We start from the raw sequence: 14,190 nt of genomic DNA on the forward strand, positions 1-14,190 counted from the left end.
TATATTGAGTCTACAAACGGACTCTAAACCTGATAATCTCAACGTTCGCAGATAATGCTGCTATTTCAAGTAACAACTCCGATCCTCGAGCTGCATAAAAAAACCTGCAAATTCATTTAAGACGAATTGAAAACTGGTTTTGCAAAGTGGAGAATCCGCACATTTTCACCTTGTAGCGGCAAAATTGTGCGAAGATCTTAGTCAATGTTTTAATAATTCCTCAACAGAGTCAAATATAGACAAAACTACCGCAACTCAAGCTTAAAACGAAGAGCATGTATTTTTTTCCAAGTAAAAACTATAATTTGTGATTGCTCTACAAAGTTGTTGGAATGCCAATCTGGAGTTAGGGAGTTTAACTTTTGGGTTCAACGTGCACATCGGATATCAAGTTGCTATAGGGAATCAAATCCAGAATACTACAAACGACCGCCGATGCACCTTAATCTACGAAAACCATAAACAAATACAGAGACCTCAAAATTAAGATAGTAAGAAAGGATTTCTAATTCTAGATAACAAAACATAAAGGAAGATCAGAGTTCACAGGCGACAGGATGCAAACCTGCCGGACTTCGCTTTCAATTTCAAATTCCTCCGACATTTTGGTTTGGTTTACAAGCATTATGCAGCATCTATCTGCATGTTACGGAGACTCGAGATGTTTACCGTCGTGGTAAAGCGATTGTTCCATTTCTTCAGCTGCATCATGAATATGGAAGAAGTGAAATACGCCACGGAGTATCAGAAACTTCCGATGCACTGCATTGGGCGATTTATTCATCTGATCGAAACATTTTTATATGATTATCTAGCGTGTCAAGCAGTTTCGACTTAAAAGTTCAGACCAATCTTAGCTGGCAAGCTATTAGTGGCGTTGACCACATGATTATACCACCAAAGGCGCTTTTCTCGAAAGTGTCCGATCATAGTGAGTTATACAACTTATTCGTCCAAAAGTCTTCGTTTCCACAACCACGCGGCGTAAGTACATTGTCTGCAGCGACCGCTTAGCATTCGGAATCATAGAGAGGGACAGAGGGACAGAGGGAACGCGCTTACAATTGATTTGGAATTAAAGACTTTCGTCGATGCGTCGATTGCAAAGAGCGGCGAACCTTGTTGAGAGCACCGACCCGAGATATGTAACATCCGTGCGCATGCCGGGCCTGGTGCAACGCGCTGATCTCCTGTGAGAACTGAACGTCGTACTAGATGCAGCGACAATGTCTGCGATCCTTGACGATGCTTGAGGTGGCATTGGATTATAGACTTAAAAACACTTCAGGTTGTTCTCCCTGACAGTGATCGTGCCCGCCTTAATGAGGTCCTGAAATATTCTGTTCAATTTTGCTGTAAGATGTGGCCCTGTTACTTTTCATTGGGTTGATTGTTTCCACTTCTGTGGCTCCGAACATAGGCACTGGCTGATGGCCAGTGAGTAAATGTCTATCCTCATCATTAACACAGCAGAATTGATTTATATCCTGATTGTTTTGGGGTTGCCTTGTGACTGGTCAATATAGGTCTCATATAGATGCGTTAGCCGAGTCTCCAGTTTATAGTAGTGGTTTTCGTAGTAAACCGATCCTAGTAGCAGCAATCCTTTTTAAGGTTTTGTGTGAAACAAAACCCAATTAGAATGCACAAATAAAGTTAATAATAGTATAGTTCCATATATTAGAAATTTAGCTGGAAATTCCCTTAAGATCATGCCGCAAAAAGTGTAACTTTGGGAAATTTGAAGGAAATTCATCTATTATTAACAAAGTGATAGAAGGTGAAACTTTTACATTCAATTCGGAAATACCACCAAAAGTGAGCTTATATGAATGACCGATTTTTTCACCTCACTTCATCGTGCGTCAAGTAAGAATTAATTGACTTTGATGGAGTAGTCACATCGAAAGCAAAGAAGACAACATAAGGAAAGTGGAAAGGATAAATGACTACAATAATGGAAGAAGATGCAAGACGGAAGATGATTAAAATTTTGGAAACTGATTCTTAGTTGGGTTATAACCTGAAACGCATTGCGGAGTCGTAAATGATTAAGACCTTCACTAGTTCGAAATGCGACAAAGGACGTCGATGTTCTGGTCGTCCGTTGAGTGTACCTTCATTATTCCGATGCAAGCAAACAGACAACTTTCAACGTTTTCTTACATCAGGGGTTAATATTAAATGCTTCAAAACCCCACTTTTAGTTAACTTTATCATCCAATGCAGAAATGTCTATGTTAAAGTAATTCTTACAACTGGTCACTTTTTGACTTACCTGCATAGTATCATTTGATTTCGTCATATCCGTTTGCATATAGCTAACCTCTTTCTTTTCAAGCTGCGCTTGATTAAAATGCAACGTAGGCTGGTGATCTAGAACAATAATTCCACTTAAAGGAGAGTTTGTGATGTTATATTTGATTCTGTGCCTTTGGACATTCGAGTCTACGGCTATCGTCTGTGGGGTTAAAATAGCTACATTTGCTCCTTGCTGAATTTGTAATGGTTCGACGTGGGATGATGCCAATATAGAGATTGGAACGATTTGAATATTGAATATCTCATATGCAGGTTTGAAGACTCCATCTGATACTTTGAAGTAAAATGTTGTAGTTTTCACATCGCCGTAATGATTATAAATCAGACGTTCGCTATCTATGTCAGCCTGAGTGAACTGGTTGCCGAAAGCTAAAATATCCTGGAACACCCCGCTATCAGTTTTCTTAGAAATCACCCCCAATGTAGGCCCACTAATTATTTCGTAGAAAATACTGTCGGGATCGGTATCAGTGTCTGTTGTAAGCAAGTCGTCTGATGTTATGGTTCGGTTTTCGCCTTCAACTACAGTTATATGTGGTGATGTTGTAATGAGATGGAAGGGCTGATCGTTAATTGGATGGATAGACACTGCCATGGAAAGATTACATAGGAATATGTTTCTGAAAAGATTCGGAAATATTTTTCAATATTGTAAGGCGAGCAGAATATATGTATGGAATATATACTCACCCTTGTTGTAGATACACTGACATTAACACCTTATCATCCAATGTGTCCGAGTGGTCATGAATGTAATGGACCCGCTGCGCTAAAAAGTCTTCCGGGACAAATTTCGTTGCCTTTTGGTCTCCGTTTATAAGGGCCACCTTTCCATGGTTGGGTTGGAATGATTCAATATAGAGTTCCGGTGCTAGCATTCCCGCTCTTGTTTTCAAATATTCCAGAATTTTTGAAAAATCTAGTTTTATTGCGATAGATCCACCTTCATCTACATTTAATTTCGAAACTGGCAAAAATCTTAGTAGTCCTCCAGAGGACACAGATATTTCCACGCTAAATTTTTGATCATGTAATTTGTTTGCCATATCAGCAACCACGTCGAATATAAATGAATCGTTCGTTTTTAATTCGCTCATTGGGGTCGTATGCTCGTAGAGAATTCGTCCGTTGTTTATGTCGTCTTGGCTAAAAGTGTTCACCTCTTGTGTTTGCCCACTTTCCGTATATTCGTACAGAATTCGCCCCAAATGTGGAGGCAAACTTATATTGTATTTTACACCCCGAGTTCCATCGGAACACTTGAAAAAAAGTTGCTCTGGAAGAATCTGCTTTCGTGACATTGGAAACACGTGGAGATTTTCATTGACGACTCGAATAAGCGTCACAGGATTTGCTTCTATATAAAGCACCTGCTCGGTCGTATTGAACAAACCATCGCTCACAGTAAAACTTATTTCGTTCCGCTTTGAGTCCGTGTCATGTAGGAAACATATTTCCTCGTTATCGATGTCTAGTTGACTGAATTGATCTATTTTCATGGTAGGATTAGAATTATATGCTAAATATCCTCCGTAAATATGATGTATGTAGTACGTTAAATTGGCATGATGAGTATCAAGATCTTGAGCCACTGAAAAGAATGTTTAACCATTAGAAAAATGAGCAGACTCTAAGCAAAATTCACATTAATGGACAACTGCAATTTTTGGTTTTAAACCTAAATATATATTCCAGGAGCGACTTACCCCCTTCATCAGTACAAAGCTACTAAAAACAATTGCTATTATAAGATTCTTCTATACTTATTCACAAATTACTTAAATTACTTTTAAAATTTTTTCAAACTATGAACCTAATTACCGCGGCGAGTCTTATTAATTTCGAGGGGCAGTTACCGGAATCTGTGTTTAATAATCGCGTCACGTCTTCTCTCAAAATTTCTAAACTTTCCCAAGGGTCCAAGGTTGTCGTTCGGTCTGCATGACGCAAGAGCTCAAGATTTTCCCGTTGAATGGTATGGCCTTCTTCGACTATGTGCGCTGCTTGATGTGTTCATTAAATCTAGTCGTTATCAGGCGTTTAGTCTGTCCCATGTATATCTTATTACAATCGCTGCACGTTATTCGGTAGTTAAAATGGAGGCAGGTATTAAATTCTTGGATAACGACACTAAGGATGAAATTCTTTCGGATTTAAGTAAGATCATTCGGAATAACGCGCCGCTAAAAATTTGTAAACGCGATTTAAAAGCAATACGTGAAATTCGTGATAAGCCGCTATATTTTCTCAAGGCCACCGTTGTCGTTCTGGACAAAAATAAGTATGACCAGACTGTTTTTCGGAAACTGGAGAGTGGAAACTTCTCCGAATTGCGAAACGAAACGCTTCCTCAATCTATCAAAACTGTAGATGAAGCGCTGAAGGAGGTTAATGCGATAATCCCGAATATTGGGCGACTCCGGATGCTTATCCTGTGCGTCCAAGAATCAGATGTTAACCGAAAATTCGCAAGGAGGGGGACGAAATGCGAGAAATCATTGCGACTTGAACTAACCGACGTACAACTCCGCCAAATAGTTGATCAATCAATAGTAAATATTGAGTGGCTAACTCCCATAAACTTATACAGAAGCTGCAACGCATTGAGAGAATGGGTGAGGACTTGGTGATGATGTCATTCGACGTGAAGGCAGTGTTCCCAACACGCCAGCAAAAGAGTCAATTTTTGGACTCGAAAGATGGCTGGGCCAGTTTTGATCTGGCCCGGAATGGAGAAGAAAAGTTCGAATCTATGCAAACCTTGCCAGGCTCTGCATGAACGAACACTATTTTACGTTTCGGGATAGATTCTACAAAACTACTTCGGGAGTAGCGGTGGGGAACCCCCTCCCGCCGTTACTCACTAAAAAGTTCATGTCATCAATCGAAGAAGAAATTTATCGGAGGAGAACAATGCCTAAAGTATGGTTTGGGTATGTAGACGACGTATTTGAGATTGTTAGAAGAGACGATATCGACATGGTCATCTCCTCTATAAACAAGATTCATCATAAAATCGAGTTTACACTAGAGATAGAAAAGGATGGGGCTCTACCCTTCCTAGATCTGAATATCGTCAACTCTAGCGGGAAGCTTAAGTTCAAGATATACCGTAAGCCTACAGCAACGCAGAGAACAATACCAGAAATTTCACACCAAACATTTTCCCAAAAAAGGGCAGCCTATATTTGCATGATTCACCGACTGATCACATACCCTCTTTTGGAATACGGCAATCAATAATCCATAAGGAACGACAGAATATTATTGACATCGCTAAGAATGGATATAATCCTCAGACTATTGAGAAGCTAATCGTAAGGAAAACCAAGCAACACAATAGGCATGCCTATACAAAACTATTCTAGCAGCATAAGGAGGCCACCACGAGGTGCATTCCTACCTATTTAACAACATGAGGAATTGGAAAAAAAAAGCTGCAACTGGAAGTCATAGGTTTAAGGCGATCGTTCACCTTGCGGAATTTACTGGGAAGCGTCAAGGATCCTTTGGTAGCGGAAGAAAAAAGCAGGATCTACCGATTAACATGCAGCGATTGTAATAAGGCTCTGTTGGCTGACAACAACCGTGCGCGGATTTCATCATCGTTGCTGTTATCGGTTGTGATTTTCGACCCTAGATAGGAGAAATTGTCAACGGCTGCACATCAATGAAGGCAAGACAAAATATATGGTGGCAACGTCAGCACCGAAGGCGAATCAACCAATAACATCAAACCGCTCTGGTCAAACAAGAAGAAGAATAAGGATAGCAGAATACAACTTTGGGACCGTTGATAATTTCTCCTATTTAGGGTCGAAAATCACAACCGATAACAACTACGATGATGAAATCCGCGCACGGTTGTTGTCAGCCAACAGAGCCTATTTCAGCTTAAAAAGACTGTTCCGCTCGAAACGTCTCACCATAGGGTCAAAGCTCTTACTGTACAAGACTATGATCTTGCCAGTCCTCATGTATTCCTCGGAAACTTGGGTTCTTAGTAAGAAGAATTGCGAACTCTTGGCCACGTTCGAGAGAAGAATCCTCCGAAGAATTTTTGGCCCCCTACATGAGGATGGACGATTCCGTAGCCTACACAATGACAAAAGCTATGAGCGATACCATGACCGTCCGGTTGTGGATAAAATCCGGCTCAATAGGTTACGGTGGGCGGGTCACTTAATCCGTATGGATGAGGATGATCCCACCCGGAAAGTCTATAAGGGCAATATCTATGGTATGATAGAAAAAGAAGACGAGGCAGACCCTGCCTAAGATGGAGCGATGGCGTAGGTCAGGACGCCAGACAGCTTTTAGGGATATCGAATTGGTGGACCTCGGCGCAAAGCCGGCATGTCTGGAGTTCCTTATTAAGGCAGGCCTAGACCGGATACCGGTTGTTGCGCCGTTGATGATGATGATTGTAATAAGATATACCTAGGACATTCTAAACGTCTGATAACGACTAGATTTAATGGACACATCAAGAAAAACTGCAAGAGCACTCAGACCGTGGTGGCCTATTATACTCAATTATCCTGTCCAATGGAATAACCTGGATTCGTTTATGTATTGTAGAACTTCTGTTAGTGGATGTGATGCAACCTGTTGCAACTGACGTACATCCGCAACACAGATCTGATTCCTGATGCATCCATAGGCAGCGCATTTATATAGGAAATGCTTCGTGCTTCTGGTTTACAATTCAGGACATTACTGTTACCAAAGGCTCCTTAGCAACGGGAAAAATTCCTCAGCAACCGAAACGGGAATCTCAAGAATCAACAACTCTCTACAGTATTCTTTCCTAAAATTCAGAAATCCAGATCCATGACTTCGATAGTTCAATCGGTGGAAAAATCGTCTCCCTGAATACCATATCCAAAGACGGCAATTCACCCGAATACAAGAAAAAAAAACAGATCACTCTGCCTCTCTTCCTGATCAGTGCTTCACTTTGTCTGATTTGTCTGATTAGATGTTTCAGACGCAGATTTCAGTCAATCTTAGCATATTGAAGTTGGGAATGAACACTATAAAGGACCCTCTCACCCAAGGCAGTATCCTCACAATGCAGACCTATCCTTCCCTTTCTGGTGAAGTAAACCTCCTTATCAAATCCGTAATCCGGGGTGAAGGAATCGACGCGCCTATCGGATGAATTGCAGTGACGTTACCCTGTATTTCAGCGGCTCCCTTCCAAATACCTTTCCTACCTTTGGAGGTAACCATGGGGCATTGCAACATTGGGACTCTGTTGCAGGGTTGATTGCCTCCCCAATACTGGAAGATGGGACACGAAGACAGTACCCAACACGGCTAAGGGTCGTTCAACAACACCAGAGCGGCTCTTCGCCTTTGGACGTTTTGGCGGTTATGCCGTCAACTACCAGGGACGGGAGACCTAGGCGTCGTATGGTTTGGACAAACCAACTTAACGAATTTATCGTCCGCGCCTATTACCGTGTCACGGATTTGGAAAGGAATCCATCAGGGTACAGTCACTGGAACTAAGTCATGTTCCGAAGCAGAACGTTGTCAATCAATACCGGGTGATAGTGAAAAATAATCGAGCTGCCTCACCAACTAGGCAATAAATTTTCCACGAAGTTTCACTTGAGCTCGGTCTGGAGTCACCAACTTACCGAACTGACCAAAGGAGCAATACGAATACTCCACTTATAAGACACTCCATGAACCCAGTAATCAGGAGAAACTTAGTGACTGGGGATGTCGCTGAGATTCTCCCAGACGCTAGACCAAAGATCCCAAAACTAAAGTTTACTTCGGCAACAACTAACATCATTGCTGCCGTTGACAGAATTTTGGCTGAACGTTTGGCTAGCGAGATTACTGCTACAGAGGTTCACAGCTGATCTACGTTGCAGCTGCCACGGTTATTCGTCTCCATAATCAGCATCTTAGTGCGAATAACAGAGGTATGCGCAGAAGGACTTTACCGTTCTGGGTGTTTCGACTCAACAAAAGAGTCGAAAAGTTGAGAAGGTCGTGTCACGCAAGCACTCCTTGGAAATCCATCACCAAAAGTGCACAGATGCGTTGCGAACATCATTGGAAACTACCATCTGTCCAATGATATGCCAATCGAAGAAATCCTCGAGGTGCTGAAGCAGAAACTTGCGGTATGCTCCAATCGCATCCGTAGGTATCAGAAAAGCTTTCAGCGCAGGACAGACAACACCTTGTTCTTCCAGAACCAACGGGGATTCTACAAAAATCTCACCAACTCAGATAGGGAAAGTAACCTCGATCTGGATCAGGCAGAAGACTTCTGGAGAAGTGTTTGGAGCGAATCCAGCCGTTGCAATTTAGAAGCAGCGTGGCTCCCACACCTTATGCGTTCATGCGAGGCCCTCCCCGGAATGACCATGCCTGACGTAACTGAAGTCGACATTGAAGGCATTGACAAGGCAGGTAACTGGAAGGCGCCAGGAGTTAACAAGATTCACAACTTCTGGCTAAAGCGGTTCAAGAGCACTCATAGGATATTGGCAAATCAATTTAATCAGATGATTGCCGATATTGATTTAGTTCCACCATTTTTCACCAAGGGGATAACTTTCCTCATCCCCAAGGAACAGGGTGCCTCTTGCCCTTCAAAATATCGACCAATTACTTGTCTTCCTACCATCTACAAGGTCTTCACTTCAGTTCAGTGCGCGAACATCTCAAAACATATTGATGTTCATAAATTGATAGCTGAGGAGCAAAAAGGATGCGCAAAAGGCTTCCGAGGCTGCAAAGAACATCGATACGGTAGCTGTAAAGCAGGCTGTCCATCAGAAACGAAATATCTCGACAGCCTACATCGATTATAAATCAACCTTTGACTCCATATCACATTCGTGGTTACTACAAGTGTTACGCTTGTATAAAATCAACCCGAATGTCGTTCTTCTTCTGAGAACAGTAATGAAGAATTGGAGCACATCCTCACAAACATCAGGAGAGATACCAATCAGGCGTGGCATTTTCCAAAGCGACACTCTAAGCCCACTGTGGTTTTGTTTGGCTTTGAATCCACTATCCCATCTTTTGCATGAAAGCAAATACAGGTTCCAAGTCAAGCATGACATATTGTCGAAATGTACATTAAGTCATTTACTCTACATTGACGACATCAAATAGTATGCCAAAGACGAGAACCAACTTCGCTCCTTGCTGGACATCACCATCCAGTTCCGCAGGGATATCGGCATGCAGTTGGGTTTGAAGAAATGTCGCATAAAAACAATTGTTCGGGGAAAACACACCGACAACGAAGGATACAGCCAAAATAACATCCGAATTGAGGGTATGGATTCGGACGACGTCTACAAATACCTCAGCATATTGCAAGCAACAACACCTGCTGTGGCAATAATCAAATCTAAGTTGCTGGGGGAATTTGAACGGCGTCTGGATCTTGTCCTTAAAACTGAGCTGTACGGGAAAAATAAAATCATGGCAATCAACACCTTCGCCATTCCCGTCCTTCTATACACTTTCGGTGTGATACAGTGGAGTAATACTGATTTAGAATCTGTCAATAGACGGGTAAGGGTAGTTCTTGCAAACAACAACATGCACAATAGAGCTGCCGAAAAATTGAGGATCACTATCCCACGTCATCAGGCAGGAAGGGGGGTACTTGATTTAAAAACGTTGCACTACAATCAAGTGCATTCTATTCGTGAGTTTTTCTATGAGAAACAATCCTCTAGCCAAATACGACAGGCTAATGTCATGGCAGATAATAAATTATCTCCTTTGAACTTGAGAAGCAGAGAATGGGATCCCATGTCGAATGTTACTTCAGTCCAACAGAAGATCGACATGTGGAAAGAGAAACCCATTCACGGAGGTCACATTAAAAATTTGTTGTTGTCAGGCATTGACATCGAAGCTTCCAACAAATGGTTGACTAATGGTGTACTTTTCTATGAGACGGAAGCATTCCTAACTTCAATTCAGGATGCTTCGCTCCCAATAAAAAATTATAAACGGTACATTCTTCACGACTCCTCAATCACCAACTCCAGTTTTAGGTTATGCAACTGTGAGACCATCCAGCACATAACATCTGCGTGCAGGATGTTGAGTAGAACCGAGTACACCAATCGTCATAACTCCGTCTGCAAGATTCTCCATCAAAACCTTGCGTTGAAGTATAACTTGGTGGCAACCTACCATCCTTACTATAAGTATACTCCGCAGAGAACCTTGGAAAATGATCGGGTCAAACTACTGTGGGATCACACTATTGCCACCGACCACAGTGTTAATCATAACAGACCCGATCTAGTTCTGCTTCTGAAGGAAGAACGAGCGTGCTTTATAATCGATGTAGCCGTACCATTGGACCGGAACACAGCACGAAAAAATTCGACTTGGAGACTACAAAAGATCGAAGTAGTTCCAGTGGTAATTTCAGCGACATTCTAAAACGTGTATGTGTAACATATCAATTCTTCGATACCACAACAAAGTGAGCTCAAGTGAATCGGAGGTCGCAGGGAAACATTTCATTTTAGTTTTTTAATCATTTATATATCAATATCAATTATTCCAGCCGGACAGATGTATGTATTCATATGTATATGTAAATGAAAGGGTAGTGCCTAAATCATATAGATATATTTGCACATTAAACAAGCGCTATTCAATACACATACTTTATATGTACATATGTATACAAGAGTAGTCTAGGTCACAGGGCGAAACGTAGATTGGTACCCACCATGGAGCATAAAACTTGGGAAACGCCTGCTGAACCAACACCAACAGCTTTACTACCAAACCCTATCTCCACCTCCACGTGGTGATCCTTGGGAGCTCTTTCTTTATGAAAAACTGTAGACGGAGGAGGAAGGCGAGTCTCCCGGGTCTAAAAACGGGACAAAATGTACCAACTGGTCCTCCAGGTTGGGGGTCGGGTAGAGCTGACAACCTTAGACGGAAAACCGATGTTACGAAGCCACGGAAGGAGCCTCGGACAGGATACATTTTACAACGACGAACCCGGCAACGACAACGGATTAACGATTTTCTCACGGAACGTGCGTTCCCTGTACAGATCGAATGCTGCTGAACAGCTAACCGATACCCTGTCCCAATATAAGGCTGACGTATCAGCGTTGCAAGAGATGCGATGGACAGGGAACGGTTTCCTGAAGAAGAGCCGCTACGCCATATATTATAGCGGCCATCCAGTAAACCATGTGCTCCGAGTAGGTTTTTTAGTCAGTAAAAAAATGAAACCTGCTGTTATCGGCCTTGAAAATATAAGCGAAAGCTATACACACTGCGTTTCCGAGGCAAGTTTAGAAATATGAGCCTCATTAACGTTCACGCCCCTACAGAGGAGACTGCAGAGTCCGAGAAGGCAGTTGAACGGACCTTCGAAGCACGTATTCAGGCGATACGTCGGCTCCCATAGCTTACATAGGGATACCAATGATAACGGACTGCGGATTCTTCAGTCAGTAGTATCGCACGAGTTGCGAGGCCAGATAAGAGCAGCAGGTTCACTCTCAAGACCATTCAACATAAACAAGGTAAATGCAAGAGGTACGATCCGCTTTAAGTCCACCCAACTACTGGCCTATGCTGACGATATCAAAATCATGGGAAGAACCACCCGAGACGTACAAACTGCCTTCATGCAGATCGAGCAGGCGGCCATTGAGGCGAAATCTTGGGCTCCATATCAATGAAGACAAGACAAAGTATATGGTGGCAACGTCAGCATCGAAAACCAATCAACCAACAATATCAAACCGCACTGGTCAAACATGAAGAATAAGAATAGGAGAAGACGACTTTGAGACCGTTGATAATTTTTCCTATCTAGGGTTGAAAATCACAACCGATAACAGTTACGATGATGAAATCCGCGCACGGTTATTGTCAGCCAACAGAGCCTATTTCAGCTTACAAAAAATGTTCCGCTCGAAACGTCTCACCATAGGGTCAAAGCTCTTACTGTACAAGCCAATGATCTTGCCAGTCCTTATGTATTCCTCGGAGACTCGCAAATAGCTCTAGAAATAGTAGAAATGATGTTATGCAGAAACCATATAAAATAACAAAAAGAATGAATCTTTTTCTGTTTTTGTAGGTACAATATGGACAGAGTTATAGCTCGTCAAATGTAAATTCGTAATGTCTAAAAAAAAATTAATACTTTCAAGGTCAAATAACGCGAAATCACAAACTTTTAGTGGAAATTGATCTAAAGCTTTTTTCAATACCTTTCAAATGAGGTATGACGGAAGTCAGTGGGGTAGATTCGACGGACGAAGCTATGATCAAAATATAGTACCTGAATTTTTTATATAAAAATCAATAAAAAAAAACTTGGTTTTCTCATGTATATTGAAAATAAGCTGAATCCTTTGAGAAACTACTGTATTTAATTCCTCGCAATGATTTCTGAAAATCTGGTGGCACACCCGTCCGGGGGGAGGCGCACATCGGCACTATATAACTTTTGTTTCTTTCACCACCCTCTACCCCACCCCAAATTTCATGTCAACCGGTCTTAACTGAGCGAATTCGGAGGTTGCGACCGAAAATATTTCATTACAAAAAAAATCTTAGAACCTAAAACGAATATACTTTTTCTTATTTTTCTTTACTTATAAAATTTTAAATCTCAAATGTATATACTAACAGCATAATAAATAAAATGTTTGGTTTCTTCTACTATCTTACACTTCATTTCATTTTGATTCAGTAATTATAATTATTCATATCCAAATTCAAACGTTTTCATTGTTTTGAATACCAATATTCACTCAATTCAATGAAACTAACACTTCATAAATCAAGCGAATTTAATGCATTACACTTAAGAAGAATATACGCAGGAGGCGAAACTACCTAGGGAACCTTTGAATTTTTACGGGACAAAAACTAATAACGTCCGGTGCGCAGTCACGATGGCAGTTGCGTTCTACGCATCTTCATTTGTATTGGTTCTCATTAATCAATTGAAATAAAACTTTTCTAGCTTTGTTTCAAAATCAATCGAAGTCGGCGGCGATCTCATAATAACATTGAAATGTAACTTTAAAAATTTCCGATTCGCGGATTGCGATTCGCCCTTAAAACGGGAGATTCATTGTCCTGGTTTTTTCTTACTAGTTACACCTCTTGTGTATAGTCTTCTTGATTTCAATTCGATTTAATTTATTCACCCTTTCCAACTCATTCGTCGCTCCCCTTTTTTGGGAATAAAGAAATTTGAATATAATATTTTAGTGAATGTCCCACGAGCAAATATGTGCAATATTCGGCAGATGTCTAATATCTATCCAAGTTTCACTACCGCTTGGACAAGTTGTTTTGTTGTTCCAAAAAATTGATTTGTAAATAAACAAATCGGGAAACCAGAACTAGCCCGTAATGTGTAAGCGTATAGTATGTCAGACTATTCACTTTAGTGTTATAAGGATATTCAAAGTTTTAGATTGCTGTAATTTTGCACAAAAGCGACAACTTCCACCCTTGAGCATTTATTAGCGATAGTCCGATTTCCACCAAACTTGGTAGTATCATGCTTTTTATTATAGCCAACTATATTACTGCGTGATTCTGGAATGAACTAAAGGGGGGTTTCCGATCAATTTTTTAAAAAATATAGGAATATATTATTTTTCACTCTATTCAAACAGGTATTGCTATGTAGGATATTTTGCCCGTACTGAGGCAGCTTCTTCATGTTTTCCAGATTTTTTAGTTGAACAGTTTCCGAGAATGGATCCATGGAAGAAATGATCACTTTGCAACTCCCTCACTCTCTGCTCTTGCATCTAATGTCAGAACCGAGGCCAGCTTTGAAAAGTACTCATAGAGATCTTT

At 41.2% G+C, this 14,190-nt stretch overlaps 1 protein-coding gene across 3 annotated transcripts in view; it reads right to left on the minus strand.

The window, feature by feature from the left end:
- Positions 1–14,190, minus strand: part of LOC119654263 (chondroitin sulfate proteoglycan 4) — a 102,177-nt gene that overhangs the window by 1,610 nt on the left and 86,377 nt on the right. For all 3 annotated transcript variants that reach the window (XM_038059528.1, XM_038059527.1, XM_038059529.1), the window contains 2 exons: positions 3,013–3,913; positions 2,279–2,942 (listed from right to left, as the gene is read on the minus strand). In XM_038059528.1, the coding sequence (XP_037915456.1) occupies positions 2,279–2,942; positions 3,013–3,913 (1,565 nt within the window). The remainder of the gene's footprint in view (positions 1–2,278; positions 2,943–3,012; positions 3,914–14,190) is intronic.

The sequence above is a fragment of the Hermetia illucens genome, chromosome 4, assembly GCF_905115235.1.
Source record: "Hermetia illucens chromosome 4, iHerIll2.2.curated.20191125, whole genome shotgun sequence".
NCBI classification, from domain to species: Eukaryota; Metazoa; Arthropoda; class Insecta; order Diptera; family Stratiomyidae; genus Hermetia; species Hermetia illucens.